Source organism: Sphaerodactylus townsendi, linkage group LG01 (genome assembly GCF_021028975.2).
Source record: "Sphaerodactylus townsendi isolate TG3544 linkage group LG01, MPM_Stown_v2.3, whole genome shotgun sequence".
Taxonomy (NCBI): Eukaryota; Metazoa; Chordata; class Lepidosauria; order Squamata; family Sphaerodactylidae; genus Sphaerodactylus; species Sphaerodactylus townsendi.
In genome coordinates, this window is record NC_059425.1 from 32,271,049 (window position 1) to 32,290,649 (window position 19,601).

The 19,601-nt window shown below is 46.5% G+C and overlaps 1 protein-coding gene across 1 annotated transcript; it reads right to left on the reverse strand.

The window, feature by feature from the left end:
* Positions 1–10,247: 10,247 nt before the first annotated feature.
* LOC125437227 (adenylate cyclase type 3-like) lies at positions 10,248–13,193 on the reverse strand. Its single transcript, XM_048504672.1, has 2 exons — positions 11,882–13,193; positions 10,248–11,150 (listed from the first exon to the last, which is right to left on the reverse strand). The coding sequence occupies exon 2, from the start codon at positions 10,965–10,967 to the stop codon at positions 10,248–10,250; it is 720 nt and encodes a 239-aa protein (XP_048360629.1). The 5' UTR covers positions 10,968–11,150; positions 11,882–13,193.
* Positions 13,194–19,601: the final 6,408 nt, after the last annotated feature.

A 19,601-nucleotide genomic window follows, 5' to 3' on the forward strand; every position in this document is an offset into this window, starting at 1 on the left:
CTGGCTTCCAAGACCTGACCTCTGTGCCCCTGCTCTCAGAGTGCGGCAGGAACCAACTAGAAACAGGGCTTTTTCTGTGGTGGCACCTCGCCTCTGGAATGCCCTCCCCTACTTTACTTTTGCTTGGGTACCAGGCCAAACAAAATATTTTTTAACTTGGACTTAATTAAAGGTTTCATTTTACCATTTTTAAAAAGGTGCTGCTGTTGTACATTAGTGCGAATAGCCCAGCTTTGTCTGAGCTCATCAAAACATGGAAGCTAAGCAAACTCAGCCACAGGTAGTACTTGGATGGGAGACTACCAAGAAGAAGAAGAAGAGTTTGGATTTATATCCCCCCTTTATCTCCTGTAAGGAGACTCAAAGGGATTCACAATCTCCTTTCCCTTCCCCCCACCCACAACAAACACGAGTTGGGTGGGGCCGAGAGAGCTCCAAAGAACTGTGACTAGCTCAAGGTCACCCAGCTGGCGTGTGTTGGAGTGCACAAGCTAATCTGGTTCACCAGATAAGCCTCCACAGTTGAAGTGGCAAAGCAGAGAATCAAACCCTGTTCTCCAGATTAGAGTGCACTTGCTCTTAACCACAACACCACGCTGGCCAAGAAAGAACAGGGTTTCTCCGCAGAGGAAAGCAATGCAGATGACTGCCTCTACTTGTCTATTGATGGATGGAGCAGCATTGAATCACTTGCGATGCAACGGCCCATTCTTTTTCTTCTTCTGTTTTAAGAGTAGTTTTTATGCTGTTTATGGTCAATGGCTTGTTTTTATCCTGTTACTTTGTTTTAATTGCAAGCCTCCTCAAGCAGAGTTCTGAAGGAGTGACAGAAACATCAGAAGTAAATAAAATAATATTAAGTGACTTATTTGCATGTGTATAAATAAGACTTACCAGTTTTCACTTGAAAGCAAAATGGAACATCTAGCTTGAAAAACAAATATTTCTGCTTTTGAAATCAAACATTAATCAATTCTCAACCAGCTGTTCTTATCTACTCCTTTGACTCCACCTAAACATGGCAAAATGTATTCCTGGGTTGAATCACTTCAGACTCTGGGTAAGATTTTGGATATTTGAACACTCCCCTGAAAATACCCTTACAAATTATTTCAAAATGTGTTTTAAGGAATAGACTAGAACAGCACCTTTCATAGTGACATTAACTTGAGTCATCAAAAAGAGGGGGCTTTGGTTGTGATTCCGCCCGATCTGGTGTGTCATAGTCCAGAAGTAGGTTTACTATGGGATGAGTTGTTTATCTAGAATGAGCCTCAAAGGAAAGACTGACCATTTCTTTATTATCAGTTGATACTTATCACCAGTTTCTAATGCATGTGGAGTGAAGCATTTCTAAGCATTCCATCAGACGTTTTTATAAAACGCCCAAAATGTGATTCAGTTCACGACCCCTCACGCAATACAGTGACAAATCATGTCCAACGTAGATGGTAAACAAGGAATCAGCCACGTGACTCCGGGACATGCTAACTGCTTCTGAAAAGTAAATCCTGTGTGTTTGTTCACTAGATAAAAGTCTCAATTGCACAAACAAGATTCCATAGAGTTTTGAGGAGAGTGATAATGTATCTCCCTGGTGCAATACCAGCACTTCCACATCACACCAGAAGTGACATCATCCCGTATGGCTGTAGATCGCTCCCCCCACTTCGGCCGGCCTGCTTCTGCCTACCTAGCAGCTGAGTCTTACTGGGCAGTGGAAGGAATACCTTGGAGATTGCCCACTATTAGCCGGCACCTGGAACCCCTGTTCATTGGAGAAAACCCAAGGTGAGCAAATGCCCACCAAAAGTATTGTACTGACACCCCAGCTATCTCTATTTTCTTCATAATGTGCCAGGAGGGTGGGGAGAGGTTTCACGATGATGCACTTGTCAAATCTCTGTTGCTTGCCAGGGCTTCATTATCCTGGTTCTCTAGAAGTTAAACCTCCAAATGGGACAACATGTATGCTACCGTGTCTCTCGGGTTCATGTATAAACATGAACCCTCCACAGGCCAGCACTTCATTTCACTTGCTGCAGCTACTTAGGTTCATTCTGAAGTGTGGATAATGTCATGCACGTAGGTAAGGGGGGGGTTCTTGGGTTTGAAACCCCCCCATTCATGTCCGAAGCTCCACCCACCCGTTTGTGGGTTTTAAAAACATTTTAGTGCTTTTTCGGTTTTTGGCCTGCAGGGGGCGCATTGTTTGGGAATCTGGAAAAATTGTTAAGCTAGCAGCACCAAACTTTCAGGGTATCTTTAGGAGTCTCTCCTAATGATACCACCCAGGTTTGGTGAGGTTTGGTTCAGGGGGTCCAAAGTTATGGACGACTCCCAAAGAGGGTGCCCCCATCCTCCATTGTTTCCAATGGGAGCTAATAGAAGATGGGGGCTACACCTTTGAGGGCCCATAACTTTGGACCCCCTGAACCAAACTTCACCAAACCTGGGATGTATTATCAGGAGAGTCTCTTACTGATACCACCCAGGTTTTGTGAAGTTTGGTCCAGGGGGTCCAAAGCTATGGACTCCCAAAGGGAATGCCCCATCCTCCATTGTTTTCAATAGGAGCTAATAGAAGATGGGGGCTACACCTTTGAGGGTCCATAACTTTGGACCCCCTGAACCAAACTTCACCAAACCTGGGTGGTATCAATAGGAGAGACTCCTAAAGATACCCTGAAAGTTTGGTGCTTCTAGCTTAACAATTTTTCCAGATTCTCGTTTTAAATCCATCCTCTTCGGCATGGATTTAAAGGGAGAATCAGAGGTCCTCAGTTTAGAAGAAGAAGAGTTTGGATTTATATCCTCCCTTTCTCTCCTGTAGGAGACTCAAAGGGGCTTACAATCTCCTTGCCCTTGCTCCCTCACAACAAACACCCTGTGAGGTGGGTGGGGCTGAGAGAGCTCCGAAAAGCTGTGACTAGCCCAAGGTCACCCAGCTGGCATGTGTGGGAGTGCACAGGCTAATCTGAATTCCCCAGATAAGTCTTCACAGTTCAAGTGGCAGAGCAGGAAAACCCGGCTCCTCCAGATTAGAATGCACCTGCTCTTAACCACTATGCGACGTTGAAAGTGATGCTGTTTCAGGGTGGGGGATAATCCACCCCAAAACAGCATCACTTTCAATGTTGTTTAACTAGGGGCCCCATATTCTCCCTTTAAGGTGGATTTAAAAGGAGAATTTGGGCTCTCTAGTTTAAATGCCATTGAAAGTGATGCTGTTTGGGGGTGGATTCCAGCATCACAGCAGCTGCCCGAAGGGGGGGGGGGGCGCAAAACTCAGATTTTGCACCAGGCTCCATTTTCCCTCTATGCCTCTGCCCAGAGGGGAGGGGCAGGGGAGGGCAGGGCAGAGGAGTCTGCCTTCCCCAACCTCGGAAAGCTGCTTTTATAAGCGCTAGGCCAGGGGCGGGGCTTGGGGAGGCGGGGCCATGCGCTAGGGGCGGGTGGGGGTGTGGCCCCCCTGAACCCCCCCCATAAAAAATCTATACCTACGTCCCTGGATAATGTATTCTAAAACAATGCTTTTAACAGATTCTTCCTTTACTTTTAGCCTAGTACAAAAATCAGTTAATACAGCACACGTTAAAGTGAGAAAAGTCAGTGTGTTGTGGGTGTGGGTAAGGGAACGAAGGCAGTGAGCTTTGATTGAAGAGCAGAAAAGTTACAAGTTGTATAGCTGTAAAATCTTGGAGGATACAGGCACAGAGATAGAATACCCTGTACTTCACTAGCAGTCCAGAGGCCCAAATCAGTCCTGGCAGTTTTCTCAGGCCCCTTCTGCACATGCAGAATAATGCGCTTTCAATGCACTTTCACAATTGTTTGCAAGTGAATTTTCCTATTGTGCACAGTGAAATCCAGCTGCAAAGTGGATTGAAAGTGCATTATTCTGCATGTGCAAAAAGGACCTAAGACTAGCACCACTGTGTTATCTCTTTCCCACTCTTCCTGTTCCATCACTATTGCTAGTGTACCCTCTTCCACACACTCTGCTTCTGAGTATTAGCAATCCAGTACAGCCTGTCATGTTTGACCTCATGAAGCTGCCTTAAAATGAGTCAGACCATTGGTCTTTTAAGGTCCATATTGTCTACCCTGGCTGGCAATTGCTCTCCAGGCTCAGACAGAAGTCTTTCACACCTACTACCTGAGTTTTTTAAAACTAGAAATTCCAAGCATTGAATCTAGAACTTTCTGCATGCAAGAAGAAGAAAGTTTGGATGTATATCCCCCCTTTCTCTCCTGCAAGGAGATTCAAAGGGGCTTACAATCTCATTTCTCTTCCCCCACAACAAACGCCCTGTGAAGTGAATGGGGTTGAGAGCACCCAGCTGGCATGTGTTGGAGTGCACAAGCAAATCTGGTTCCCCAGATAAGCCTCCACAGCTCAAGTGGCAGAGCGGCAGAGGTGAAGCTACAAGGGGGCCAAGGAGATGCACACTGCACCGGGCATGCGCCTGGGGAGCGCAAAATTCAGGTTTGTGTTTTTTGTATTTTTTAGTATTTTTTCAGTTTTGCCTGCAGGGGGCGCAGTTTTTAGGCTAGCTAGCAGCACCAAAATTTCAGGGATTTTTGGGGAGACTCTCCTGATGATACCACCCAAGTTAGGTGAGGTTTGGTTCAGGGAGTCCAAAGTTATGGACTCCCAAAGGGGGTGCCCCATCCCCCATTGTTTCCAAAGGGACCAAATAATCTCATGCCTCTGAAGATGCCAGCAACAGATATGGGCAAAACATTAGGAATAAAACCTGCCAGACCTTGGCCACACAGCCTGGAAAACCCACAACACCCAGAACTCTACAGGTGGTTCACTGGCAAGAGAACTGGAACAGACTTTGCTTCCTAATATTGTTGTTTGTCTCCACTGTCACTTCTGGTCAAATAGGTAAGACACACTTATCAAAAAATACTACCTCCTGCCAACAATCCAGCTTTCTTTTAAAATATCCCCTGTCTCCAGCCTAATCAAATCCTCCCCAAAGAGATTCCTGCTCAGTATTCTGGAGATCTGCTATGCAGTTTTATATCATTGGCTTTTTAGAATATTACACACGTGCACAGGGGGCAAGTGTGCACACACACACACGCAAAGCATGTGCTCCATCTGTCGCAAAACACTAGCCTTCCAGAAATAGCAACGTGATAAACACACACTCCATGCTTGCTTGGTGACACACTCAAATCTCAAGTGTTAGCATTCACAGCTGTGATACAAACAACCTTATGAGAAAAATCTTCAAAAGGTCAAATACAGTCTCAGGGAGAGGAAACACAACCAATACCCAGCAGCAATTGCTGGGGGAAGATGGGGCAGAAGCAAGCTCTGTGCTAAATGCAAAGAGGGCTGCTTTTATAATACACATGAATTAAGTCTAATCCACTTGCTTTCATTCAAATACCCATATATGAAAACTTTGAAAAGTGAGTCACAACAAAACAACAATGAGTTTGTTTTACAGGAAAATGCAAACAATCTTAAACACGGTATCGTACAATTCAAGCTGCTCCCAGCCTTTAAAATATCAGCTTGATCTGGGGAAGCAAGAAGGAGATTTAGAAACCTTTTCCTTGATTTCTGGTAGCAAAAGCTGAATTTAAGTTTGAATGGAAGAAGAAGGAGAAGGAGAAGGAGGAGGAGAAGAAGGAGAGGAGGAGGAGGAGGAGGAGGAATTGGCCATGCTGGTAGGGGCTGATGGGATTTGTTGTCCATGAACATCTGGAGAACTGCAGGTTGCAGACCTTTGGACTAGCCCAAGGTCACCTAGATGGCATGTGTTGGAGTGCACAGGATAATCTGAATTCCCCAGATAAGCTCCACAGCTCAAGCAGCAGAGCAGGGAATCAAGCCCGGTTCCTCCAGATTAGAATGCACCTGCTCTTAACCACTACGCCACTGCTGCTCATTTAACTCTTGAAATGTTTGTATTTTCTTCAGTTTGTTCATTTCTACATTTTCTGTCATGGCATCAGTTAATTTATTGTTGGAATGAGCGACTTCTGCATGCCTGGACACTGGGGGGTGCTATGTGTCTCACTTTAACTTTGTTGTTGCCTCTCTTGTTTGCCCTCCTTGTCTGGGCCAGGAGACTGCCCACTAACTTCCTTTCTTCCCCATGCTGGCCACACTTCTAACCTGACCCTTGCCCTGAGCACAATGACAATGGGGCTTTTCCACTGAAGCTGCTTCTCACTTCCACACACGTGACGGCGCGTTAGAAAGCCCACTTGTTGTAGGGAAAGTAATTCTTAGATTAGGATTTCTGCCTATCTACCTCTTACCTGAAACAAAGCTGCGAACTGGAGATGCTTGAATAAATTTTTTTACCTTTTGTTTACCTTTTTTACCTTAGGTTTTACCTTTTACATTTATGTCTTGGGAAGTTCCTATAAACTGCACTCACACACACTACTGGGCTGATCCATAATTCAACTAAATCTAACATTTATAAAATCATGAATGTTTATAAGATCAGATTTATTGTGGTTCTTCACCCACCCTTCCTCCAAGGCTTTCAGGACAGCATCAATGGTTCTTCCTGCCTCCATTTCACATCTGAACTTTTCTTGCCTCAGCTCTCATGTGGGGCTTTCAACCTACAGATGGGACCTGGAGATCCCTTAGAATTGCAACCAGAAACGAAAGAGACCAGTTTCCCTGGGGAAAATGGCTCCTTTGGAGGATGGACTCTGTGGTATCACATCCTGCTGAGGTCCCTCCCTTCGCCAAACGCTGCCCTCCCCAGCATCCATCCAAATCTGAAGGAATGCCTCAACTCATAGCTGCCAACCCCATGGCCACGTATTCCCCCCTCCCCTGCACTGCCAGAGCACTTCAACTGGCATTTGATAGATTGCTATAACACAGTGGTGGCTTGGGCCGCTGGGCTGAATTATTAGCATTAAATCCAAGACCAAGTTTTGGGGAAGCAGTGTAGGTACCCTGTTAAGCGCTGTTAAACCCCACTGATTTTAATGTGAAGAACTAAAATGCAATCTTTTACCTGGGAGTAAGCTCAATTGCTGGCAATGGGGCTTGCTTCTGAGTAAACCCTCCTAGGGTCGTGATTCACCAGTTGGAAGAGTTGCCCGGTTGCTTCAAAGCAAAGCCACCGACTACCATCAAGTTTACTCCCGAGTAACGGACGCCTCGGAGCCAACTAAACTATAACCTCAATATTCAGGTTAAATTGCTGTGTTGGCACTTTGCGATAAATAAGTGGGTTTTGGGTTACAATTTGGGCACTCGGTCTCGAAAAGGTTTGCCATCACTGCTATAACATTAAATTGTCTATAATGGTGATCTACTCTTAATTCCCAATTTTCGTTCTTTTTCTTTCTTTTTTTTTGTTGGGGGGTAAATCCCAAACAATTTTTATCGCAGAGATAAGGCTTCAATCTCTGTGCAGGGAACACACACAATAAGATCCTTTAACAAATGGATTAGATATGCTGCCTTAAAACATCTGTCAAGGTACTTAAAATGTGGACATTCCCTTTTGTATACCAGCCAAGGGGTAAAGCAGAGATTAAAACAGAGTCGTGACTGTTATCCCCTGTGGAACACAAGGGTGAGATCTTGTATATACCACAGCAGAGAAGCAGAGGAAAAAATAAAGGCCGTCTGCTTGTGCCAACCTATGCATGTAACCAAAAAAATGGTTGGTTATCAACTGAGGCACGTTTACATTTGCAACATTCAAGCAGCAATGGTGTAGGGCAGGGGCTTCCAACCTTTTCAAGTCTGTGGGCACCTTTGGAATTCTGACATGGTGTAGGGAAGCAGTCATAAAATAGAGACACAAAGCAGACACATCTTTTAACATTCCTCCATTTTGTCTAATGTGGTAGGTTAGGCAAGGAGTGATTGGCCCATGGTCCCCCAGCAAGCTTCCACGACAGAATAGGGATTTGACCACATCATAGTCTGACATTCTATCCCCTATACCAGGGGCCACTAATGTGGTGTCCGCAGGCACCATGGCACCCACCAACACCTTTCATGGTGGCCATGAGGTATTTTTAGAAAGTGTGTGGGCCAAGTAGGACTCTTACACAGGAGGGCTGATGATTTGCCACTAACGATCTAATCAACCACACTGGCTTTGGAATGCCCTCCCCTTGACATTCATCTGGCACCTCCCTTGCACCAGGTCAAATCTTCACCCAGGCGTTCAAACAAGGGCTTTTATCTTTTTTTATCTTTCCCATTCTGGGTCATGGGGCTCCTCAAGTGACTCTAGAGAGGCCTAAATTAGAGGAAGGGATCATGCGCTGGAAAAAGGCTGGCTCCACACCACTGCATTCCAAAGCAGAGTTACACCCTGTTGTCCGGCAAAATCAAGGGTGTGCTAAAGAGTGTTACTAACACAAACGGAATTCAGTAGCCCTTATTGTTTGTCTCTTGTCGATTTCAGTTTTCAGTGAAGTTATGAGAAGGGTTACACAGTAAACTCATACAAGGCAGTTTAGGTTGGAACTATATGTGGCAGCAGACTCACGCTTTCACATTATCTAAGAATTAAGAAAGAAGCCAGCCGTTCAGAGTAAACTCCCAAAGGTGGCTAACTTCAGAAAATTAAGAATAAATTAAAAACCACCCGCAAAAACATAAAAACCAGCACACAAAGTGATAAATGAAAGCCAATGTGGTATAGAGGGTGGCATGTCAGAACAGGACCTTGTTTCCAGACCCTACACTACGCTTGCAGGGTATATTTGGGCCAGTCACCCTCCCTTAGCTTTCAAACCACACACATTTGTTGTGAGGTTAACATGGATGCATGCTGCCTTAAGCTCCTTGGATGAAGGATCAGATAAAAATGCCCTAGAACATAGGTGTCAAACTCGTGGCCCTGCAGATGTTATGGACTACAGTTCCCATCACCCCCTGCCAGCTGGCAGGGGATGATGGGAACTGTAGTCCATAACATCTGGAGGGCCGCGAGTTTGACTCCTGTGCCCTAGAAAGTAAAGGAAGAAGAAAAGCAGAGTTTAAGCTCCTTCCCCTTTCTTGGATTGGCTATGAGCGGAACCCCTTCCTGGAAACTATCAGCAGCCACTCCACTCTTCCAGCTTTGAGTAGGATCCAATGAGTCATGATGTGGCTCAAAGAAGAAAGCCCCCAAAGGTCGAGGATTCATGCTCAAAACAGAGCAGGCCATCGTGTCGAAATAAGGTTGCCAACTCTGAGCTGGGAAATTCCTGGAGGTTTCAGGGTACAGCTTAGGAAGAACCTATTTCTCTAGGTATGTGAAAGGAGATGTTCTCTCTGGGACCATGGGCCATGTAGCTCCCCACTCCCCATCTGCTTCCATCAACAGCCATTCCACTTCATGCATCAGTGGGAGGGAGTGGGGGACTGCTTGTCTGGGGCCATAAGCGTCAGTGCCCCCCCCCCCAAGGGGTGAGATAAAGGAGAGCATATGCTTTAAGATTGTTTCAGTCCACCATTCAGTAACCAAAAACACCTGAAGGAAAAGCATTTGTTTTGCCTGCAAAAGGTCACATGTTCAATCCCTTAGCATCTCCAGTTTAAAGGAGCAGGTGGCAGCTGAAATGAAAGACTTATCCCTTAGAGCCTGAAGAACTAGTATCAGTTAAGAGTAGGCTGTATTCATCTCTTATAGACCAGCGGTCTGACTCGGCATAAGGCAGATTCATGTGTTCACGCAATCAGCTGTCCTCCAATTTATGAGATGCCTCCTCCATTGTGATTCTGCCAGAGTTGTTCAGATTTTTGCCCCCTAAAAAAATTGCTTTCTGTAAATAAATTATTCAAATCAATACTTATGCAGATTTGCATCACCTGCGTGCTTTGCTCTGGGCCTGATTTTTCTTTCTTAAACTTGGTAATTTTTTTCAACAACATGATGGGAAGAAAATTGTGGGTGAGGGAATCCAGCAAAGGAACTTAAGAAAGGGACATGCAGCACACTGAGCCCTTTGTAACAGAGCTTCCTACAAAATCAGGAGTGCTAGAAACCTTTTCTTGTGACAGCTGAGGTTTCTGGGAATATTGTCTGTGCAGCAGTGCTTAGAATTTTGCATGTGTGGAACAACACAAAACAGTTCCGAATTTCTGCCAGGTTCTGCCTTTACCCACAAAAATTTATATATTCCCTGAGCAGAAATGGGGAAGGGAGAAAGGATAATCATACTCCCAGAACTATGTGACTTTTTTTTTCAAACCAGTTTGCTTTCTCTGCAAGCACAAGTCCATCTTCCCTTCCATTACCTCATAGGCCATTTTTGCCAAAATCTGCAAAAGTCCTCATCCTTACCTGCCACAGCAAGTCCTTTGCATTGATTGAGTCTTGCTGCTGCTGAGCTATGGTGACCCCCAGCACCAAGGTGTGGATGCTGCAAGAGACGGCTGAGATAAGGACAATGGGTGTGAGGCGCAGGGGGAGGGTGATGAAAAAGGAGAAGACGAAAAAGGCCTGCCAGCCAACCGTGTCACTGGCCTCATGGAAGCGAGCAAAGCTCAGGCCCAGGTAACAGAATATCTGGGCCGCTATAAGTATCCACAGGATATAGGGCATGAACTTCCGGGTGACTCGGTCAGGCAAGAGTTGGTACTTGCATAGGACAAAGAGGAGAATCTGAACAGCCAGGCCAACTGAGGCTGCCAGGGTAGATGACAGCTTGTCTGGGGTGTACAACACGGTGCACATGATGATGACATAGCAGTCAAAAAGAGCAGCAAAGACCACCAAGACCAGCAAAGTCTCATGACGCTGCCGCCGGAAGTAGGTCTGATAGAGGTTTTCCAGAGACTCGGGGGCAAACGTGAGGCGCATAAAGCGTGGGAGACAAAGGCATGAGCCAGAGCTCCGCACCGTCACTTCATGGGTTCGGCCTACCCCATGTTCAGGGTCAGAGGGCAAGCTGACCGAATATTCTGCAGAGTACTCCGCGGAGTGTTCTGGCTCAGAGAAGGCCCTGTTTCGAGGCATCCTGCTTGTTTTCACCAACCGATCCTTGGAGAATTTGTGAAGAGGATCTGCCTACGGTCAAGAATTACCTCGGTGAAGGCTCAAGTAGGTCAAGGCATGGAGGCATCAAGAGTTCGTTTTCTCAGTTCCTTTCTGAAACACTGGCATATGTGACGTACTCCTCAGTCAGGCACACATAGGTCCCTAATGGAGAGAGGAACATTTTGGTAACATAGAATACGAAACCTCCACATATCCCACCTCTGGCCTCGTGCAGCAAATACTGAATCTCCCCAAACAGTTGGGTTGAATTCCCTAATCTCATTTCTTCTGCCACCCAGTCACACTGCTACTTCAAACAAAATAGATTTTGTCTGGCACTAGACAAACACTACTGAAAAATTAGAGTCCAAGTCTTGATGAGTGGAGGCCATTTCTCTGTCTCCGTGCCCAGTGGTGGGATCCAAAAATTTTAATAACAGGTTCCGATGGTGGTGGGATTCAAACAGTGGCGCAGCTGCACACACGCACCTACAGTCCCTATTGGGCAGGGAGGTTGCTTTAGTAACCCCTTCTCGGCACTCAGAAAAAATTAGTAACCACTTCTAGAGAATTGGTGAGAACTGGTTGGATTCCACCTCTGTCCGTGCCTTTAAAACACAGAGTGGAATACTCTGTCCTTGAGCAAACATGGGATTTATCCCTCTCCACTAATTTTCACTGCTCCTCCAAGTTGTCCTCAAGAATGGGTGAAATTTTCAGCATCCACATACAGTCAGAAAAGCAAGCAAAATCAATGGTCTGCCAGTTAACCCCTCCCCCCCCCCAGCCCAGCATGTACCCTCTCATCAGCTGCCTCCCTCAGTTTCCCCCTTTGTTCAGGTCGCCCACGATCCAACCTCTTTTTCCACAGAGGGCCAAGCCTCCCTTCTTACCATCTCAACTGTGTGCCTAGAAGTGACTTGGGTGGAATCTTTGGCCTCGGTGAAATGAAAGCCAGCCGACACAGTCAGATTTTCCTCACAGAGGGAAGGAGCAAATGAGGTGGGAGCAGGATCCACGCCGTGTCTTCTAGCATCCTTTTTGTGGCTGTCCACTTTCAGTGTGAGGGTCAGAGAAAGGGATGGCATTAAGGAGAAAGAGGGGGGGGGATCTTCAATGGCGAGACGATCCAAACCAAAGCAGTATCCTTTTAAAAGGGAAATGCTCCTTTCTCAGCAGTATATTCACGCCAAGCTTGGCTTCTTCATCCTCCTCTTCAAATCCATCTCCCCCAATCTTCACTGCAGAGCCACATCTTTTCCCTGGCTCCTTGGGGTTGGGATGAAAGATGGTTCTCCTTGTCCCCGTCCCCCCCAGCGTAAGTGGTTATTTCTGTCACTTGAAAGTCCAACTGGGTTTCCCACTGGCAGGCAGGTGTGTGTCTGTATGTGGCACACACAAGAGACAGGCAGAAATTCTCCTCCCCAGAGCAACACCAAAGGGTGGGGGAGGACGTGAAGGTGCAAAGTGGAGGCCTTCTGGCAAATGATTTTTTAAAAAGGAATTAAAACAAGCGCATGGTGAACCAAACACAGGCACACGTGTGGTGCTTCACCCGCTCCGCTGCAGCCACCAGGGCACTTCCTATCCCCCAGCTTAGCTTGAGTTGAAGCAAACAAGACCCACACCCATTCTCAGTGCTGGAGTTGAGAAGCTACTTTACCTCGCTTGATCCCTAGAAGGACAGGCCAGGCGGAGCGGTCCAGTTTGTCCTGATGCCCGGCAGGAGGGATGGAGGTGGAGGCGGATGGTCTTCTGCACAGGCAGGAGGCTGGAAGGGAAGAGGAGATGCCCTCGAGGAGACCCGGCGGAAGGCTCCTTCCTCCTCCCCTCCCCTCCGGCGCCTCCTGGCAGCGCCTGCCCCACGCGGGCTGCTCTTGGCGCTGCTCAGCCGGCTCCAGGATCCCAGAGGTGCCGCAGCTGGAGCTGCCCGAGGCGCATCCGATTGCGGGCGGCGAAGAGTTGCCTGGACGGATCCTGCCTCCTAAAGCGGCGGCTGGTCAGCCTGCACCGGCCGGGGGGGAACGGGGGGCGGCGGAGTCGCCTCTGCAAGCGGGGCGGACTGCTTGCTTTCCGGCTCCTGGCATGGCATTGGGGAAGGCAGGGCGGCGGCGGCGGCGGAGGAGGAGGAGGAGGAGGCGGGCGCTGGTGGCTTCGCCTGCCCGCCTCCCCTTCGTGATGCGCCCCTCTGCGCACCCCACCCCGGGCGCGCCCCGGACCCGCTCCCACGCCTCGCTCCGGCGCTGGAGAGCCTGGGAAAGCGAAACAAGGAAGGATGGGAAAAGCGAGGCCCCGCCGAGGCTGCCCAAATGATCCCACCCTCTTTCGCTCTAACCCTTTAAGCTCCATCCCTCCATCCCCGGGCCTCTCTTGGCGAGGGAGCCCGGCCCTGGAAACTCCAGGAAGCCCCCTCCCCTGATCCAAGGCTGGCAACGTGGACCCTTCATCCATCCATGAAGGAAAGGCGCTGTGCACATGATCACATACGCCAGCGTGGTGTAGTGGTTAAGAGCAGGGGCACTCCATCTGGAGAATCGGGTTTTGATGCCCTGCTCTGCCACTTGAGCTGTGGAGCCTTATCTAGTGAACCAGATAAGCTTGTGCACTCCCACACACACCAGCTGGGTGACCTTGGGCTAGTCACAGTTCTTCAGAGCTCTCTCACACCCACCTACCTCACAGGGTGCTTGTTGTGAGGGGGGAAGGGAAAGGAGTTTGTAAAAGCCCCTTTGAGTCTCCTTACCAGAGAGAAAGAGGGGATATAAATCCAACACTACTACTACTACTAATCCCATCCTGGGTGGGCATTTGAAGCAGATTTGAGGCCTTTGCAATCAGCCTTGTTTGGGACTGAGGAGGCTGTGGACGCAAAGCAAGCTTACAATATCGGACTCCCCTTCTTCATATCAGATCAACATCCCTGTGATGTGAGTTGGGCTGAAGGAAAGGGACTGGCCTGAGGTCAGCCAGTTAGCCTCCCTGGGCAAAGTGGGGATTCAAACCTGGGTCTCCCCAACTCTAGCCAGACACTGTAAGCTCAGTCCGAGAAGCCCTGACAGACCTTAGATCCAGAGGTAAGAGACAGAGCTTCAAAAATCCCAATCTGGCCTCAGTAGCCTGATGCAACTCACTTGCCCTGTCCACGCAATGGCAGCAGGAGGAAGCTGCTTGGTTCCTGTCCTGGCAAGGAAGAAAGACTGTAACTGGACAATGCTGCTGTCGAGAATTTAGTGTTTGCTGCTACTCTGCCATGCCCTGCCCTGGATGACCACAACATTGTAAAACAGAAGGATTCTGCCCGCTTTTTAAACCCTCAAGGGAGCAACTTGTGTAAGGGATTTCCACAATCCCGGAGCCACCTCAGCAAAGACACTGCTGCTCCTAAACATCCTTTTGTCCTTCAAAAGGGCAGATGTACAAAATAAGACCTCCAGAATAAGACACCAGGGCAAATGTACAAAATAAGAGACTCCAGAATAAGATACCACTTATGGTGGACAGAGAGAGAGAGAGAGAGGAACTGAGTGGAAGGAAGGAACCCCAGAGAGTAATATTCTGGGTAACAAAGAGACAACAGCAAGACTAAGGAAAGCTCAGAGAACAAGCATCCTATCTACCCTTATACTGACTCTCTACTGCCCTCCCCTGAGACTTCAAAGTCTGTGCTAGCAGCAAGCAATAATTACTTCTAACAATTACACTGTGTTGAGTTTGCTCATTTCCCCAAATCCCAGTCACTTCAAACTCTACACCCAAATGTCTAGGAATTTCCCAACCCAGAGTTGTCAACCCCATACTCAGGGTCTCAAGTAGGGTTCTTCCTGAAACTTGCTATCCGAGATCCACTAACAGGAAATATTAGAGATTGTTGGGCCTTCTACATGCATTCCATGTGCTTTACAACTGGACATTGGATCCCCCCGTATCTTCTGTGATCTAGACCAGAAAGTCTTCTACTTTGTTGAATCTGTGGGGACATTAGGAATTTTGACAGCAGTTAGTGGAGTGCCACAAAAAACAGCTGTCATAGTGGTTGGGACCAATGGCTGACATACAGTGTTTACGTCCAATCACAAAATACTGGGAAGTTCAACAAAAAATTGAGGTTCCCCTGTGATGGAGCATGGAAGCAGCTGTTTTCAAATAGGTGCTCTCTGCAGACACAAAGAATTTGCTTGCTAGAGACTCTTCAGAAACATCTCCAAAATAGTTATGGCCAACTCTTTGCTTTGGAGAAGAGATGCTTTGAGGAAGAAGCAAGGGCAGTACATATGCACAGGTACCACTCTGGGAATTCCAGTTCCAGACCAGGCATTCTTTTACAATGCTGAATAATCTCATGTTGGTTGTACAGAAAGTATTATGAATTTACCTGAGAGCCCTCTCTAGCTCGTAATAAGGGAACACTCATACCTTTCTGTAATACCAACATTTTTTACAGAAATTCGGGGCCAAAAGGGAAACAGCAGGATTTTAACATTCGTTCTGCTATGAAGTATTTAGAATGATGACTTACCCATCCCTGGCTATTGGGTCTTTTGCAGATGCTGGGAAGTGCTTATTCACTGTAATGCCTTTGAGACCTTACACTAGTAATTGTGGAATGACCTTTCTCAAAACACAGATCTCACACTTGATTTCGCTCTACAACAGCCCAACTAAAATAGCTTGCAGTGCAATCCTGAAGTGGCATTTATGCCGGGCAGAGGCACTTACGCTGGTCATCAGGGCAACATCGGAAGCCAACACAGCGGTAGCATCAGTGCTGCTCTGCCACAGGAACCTGCTCTGGCACCAAAGGGCATGTTTCTGGGGCGGAGCCAGCTTTAGACAGCTTCCTGAGCCCTTTTGGCTTGAGAATGCCTCATTTGCTGGCACTCAAGCTAGCAAAAAGGTCGGCATAGCCCATTGTGTTGCATATGCGGATTTCACAGAGGTTGCGAGAGGATCACTTTTTGCTTGTTAGCTGGGGTACAGCAAATCTCTTAGGAGGCCATGCAGCTGCACTGTCTCTGGGTACTCGGCAACTACCCACTCCCCAGGATTGAACTGGCCATGAAATTTAACTCTGAACAAGTACACAAAGCTGCATGCTGCCATGTTGAAAAATCCCTTTCTAGGCATACATTTTGCATATGGTACATGATGCATTAATGTGTTCAGTGCCTTGTTTTGTTAAGCCGTTTAGGATCTGTGATTCTAGATTTCACCATTTATTCCTGGTAGTAGATGTTCAATTCATTGTTGCAGTTTCTTGTTCCGTATTCATAAATTAGCTTTTACAAATCTTAAATATTCATCAAATATTCTCTGTTATGTAACTTGTTTATTTAACTGGCAGGTTACCACTGGTTCCCCATGTGCTACACTTTGGGAAACAGAATTTAAATGATCAAGAGGGGATTAAACAATTATAGCTCGCAAAATGTGTTCGGCAACCCCTCCCCCTAAATTCTCAAAGCTTCATTTTATTACGTCTTGTATTTATACATTTCAGCTACAATACATTAAGCCATGTCCAACATTTTTGTATGTAGGTATAATAAATTGTTCCATTACTGATTGATTCATTCAGCACACCTGGTTACGCCAGCCCCCCTATCATGCCAGCCGGAAGCTTCCTCTGCTCTTTTGGCTACTGATATGAAATTCTTGTACCAGGGTCAGATCACGGGCAAGCAGACTCCTTGCACCAAGTTCATCTCATGGTTATTCTAATGGCTGTGCTTTGGTTGTGCTTGTAAGCTAACCAATGATTATATATATTTAAAGTACTACAAATCCCCGGGTTGTTTTTGCTCAACAGTCTAACATGTCTGTTTCCCTGGAATTTAGTCAGGTAATTTGTATGCCCCTTCTCTGCCAAATAGAAACACCTCAGGAAGCTGACAATCTGAGAATTAAAAAAAAAATAACAAAATGAATTTGTAAAATTGCATGAACCAAACCATTTAATTTCAGGTAAGTTAATGACAACTCAAACACTTTCATCCCAAGGCCTTCAGGAAGAGACCTGTCTTTAACCTGCTCTGGAAGACCTGTAAACCCCATATCCAGATGCATAGTGACTGCTGTTTTTCTTAACCATATAACCCCAGATTTCCTGCCATAATAGGAAAAACAAGACATTCTATATGTACTCAGATGTACTTGTCGAGCTCTTGGGTGGAAGGGCAGAATAAAAAAGTGATGGATTGGATTCAGACAGACAGACAGACAGATACTGTGTTTCTCCGAAAATAAGACAGTGTCTTCTATTAATTTTTGCTCCCAAAGATGCGCTAAGTCTTATTTTCAGGGGATGTCTTATTTTTCTGCTCCACAGCTGCATGCTCTGGTGTTCTGTTCGACGGGCATGCTTCCAAACAAAAACTTTGCCACATCTTACTTTCGGGGGATGTTTTATATTTAGCATTTCAGCAAAACTCAACTACGTCTTATTCTCAGGGGATGTCTTATTTTCGGAGAAACAGGACAGACAGACAGACAGACAGACGATAGATATGTTTTCACAGGTCTCAGAACTAAGATTTTTGCACTGGAAATAAAGGGTATGAGGCTAGGCTTAAATAGTATATGCTGCAATACACATCCTACTAGGACCCTACTGCTTCCTTCCCTCCATTGGAAGAACTGTCCATTTATTACGACTGTTTGCTTCCTGTCGTTTAACCAATGTTTAATCCATAATAGCGGTGTAAATCCATCAGTACAATTTATATGCACAACAGAAAGCTGGGGGGATGTTACAAAGGTCAGTGGAAAACAAGATCAAATCCAAAATGCCACCAGTTCACTCAGCACAGTGACTCACAACTTTTGTTAGATAGCCACCGGATGAGATAAGCAGATACAATAGGAAGTTACTGGGGTATATCTGAAAAAATAACAGCAAGGGGCAAAATAGTGACTTAGGAATCCCAGGTCTCTGTTAAGCTCTGAGCAGAGGCGTAGCGCCAAGGGGACCAGGGGTGTGTGATGCATCAGACGCGCACCCCTGTGGGGGTGTGGTGAGGGCATTCCAGGGGCGGGGCGGGGGGGCAGAGGATGCACCAGTGCACCAGGCGCTTTTCCCCCTTGCTAGGCCTCTGGCTCTGAGTCAGGGGTTTTGTTTTTAAAAATATTATATCTCTTTGTCTTTAAAATTATTTAAATTGACACATTCCAGAACAAGTGCAATTAGTTCAATTGAACTGAGCTCTACTTAATTTATTCCTGCAGTTTGCACATGGCAGTTTTTCATTCAGAAATTCAGACTACCTACAGTTGTGGGGAAGGGAGACAGAAAAATGAGAATAGCACAAGGTATTAATTGGGGCAAGATGGGCCAGTACAAACCCTAAGTTCTGTGAATGCTCATCAGGTCCAAGACACAGTTTTTGCTGCAACAAAAGACTGTATTTTGGGGGTCCTGCTTTCAAGGCTGTATTCGTACCACTTCAAACTGGCAGTTTTTAGCATGCTACCACCATGGTGATATTGATGCCTAGCTATTTTTAGTGTACCTGGCCCAGACCCAATGCTTCAGCAGTACTAGTGTATCATATAAATGAAACAGGCGAGTCTTTAGATAAAGCCTGCTTTTAAAATCAGCGGACATTCCTAATCACTCTTAGTAGCATGTAGACCGACAATGGCACCCAGTGGCCGCTACAATTAAACTCAGGTAAACATAGTTTGCCTAGTAAATGCTGTGATGTGACATCACCGCACGTCAGCAAGGTTTATTTTATTAGAAGTCACAGAGCAGATTTGAATAAGCTTAGCTTAGGATGTATTAATATTCCTATACCCAACATTCATATGTAAGGATATTGCCCCTCTAAATGTTAACTTGATGGTCACAAAATGGAGTCACTCACAAAGGCAAGGATTTTTGCTTAAGTGGGGGGACTCTCCTGGTATGCAGAAGGCTGCTTTGTGCATCAAAAAAACCCCTTGCCAGATTAAGAAGAGTTGGCATTTTCTATATCTTCTAAGGATCAGCTTACAACCATCTCCCCCCCGCCCCCTGGTACCAAAACAGCCTCATGAGGGATGAGCACACTCACTGCTCTATAGAAGCCAGAGAATTTTAAGGGCAGCTGAGCATCCGTTCCAGAAAAATAATGGGTGAAAAGGGATTAGCCGACTCAAGCCCCTGGCAACTGAAAACATTATGGTGTGATGCTGGCATTGCTGCCCCAAATCCTCTTCATGGAGCCCAGGGAAGGGGCTGTTAAAACATGCTCCTCCCTGCACTGTGTGGCAGTGTTTAGGCTTGCAATCAGAAAAGCAGTTTCCTACTCACATAGCCCTGAACCACGATAGAAAGTGCTGGAGGGAGACTGGATTCTAGCACTAGGCAATGGCTATTCCAGACTAAGTGAGCAGGAAGCTACTCATTTAGCCTCAAAGATCAGCTGGCTTATATCGCTATGGGGAGAAGGCAGATCTACCAATGCTGTACCCATTTCTTGTGAGCCTCTCACTTGCATACCTTTCCCAATGCTGGACTCAGTAAACGGTTCCAGGCCCACCAACTGGTCCTCTTGCCGAGCAACCAGTTTTCCAGATATTCTGGTTGCTTTGACACAGTGGTGCAAGTTCCTGGCAGTTGTTTAGTTAACATCA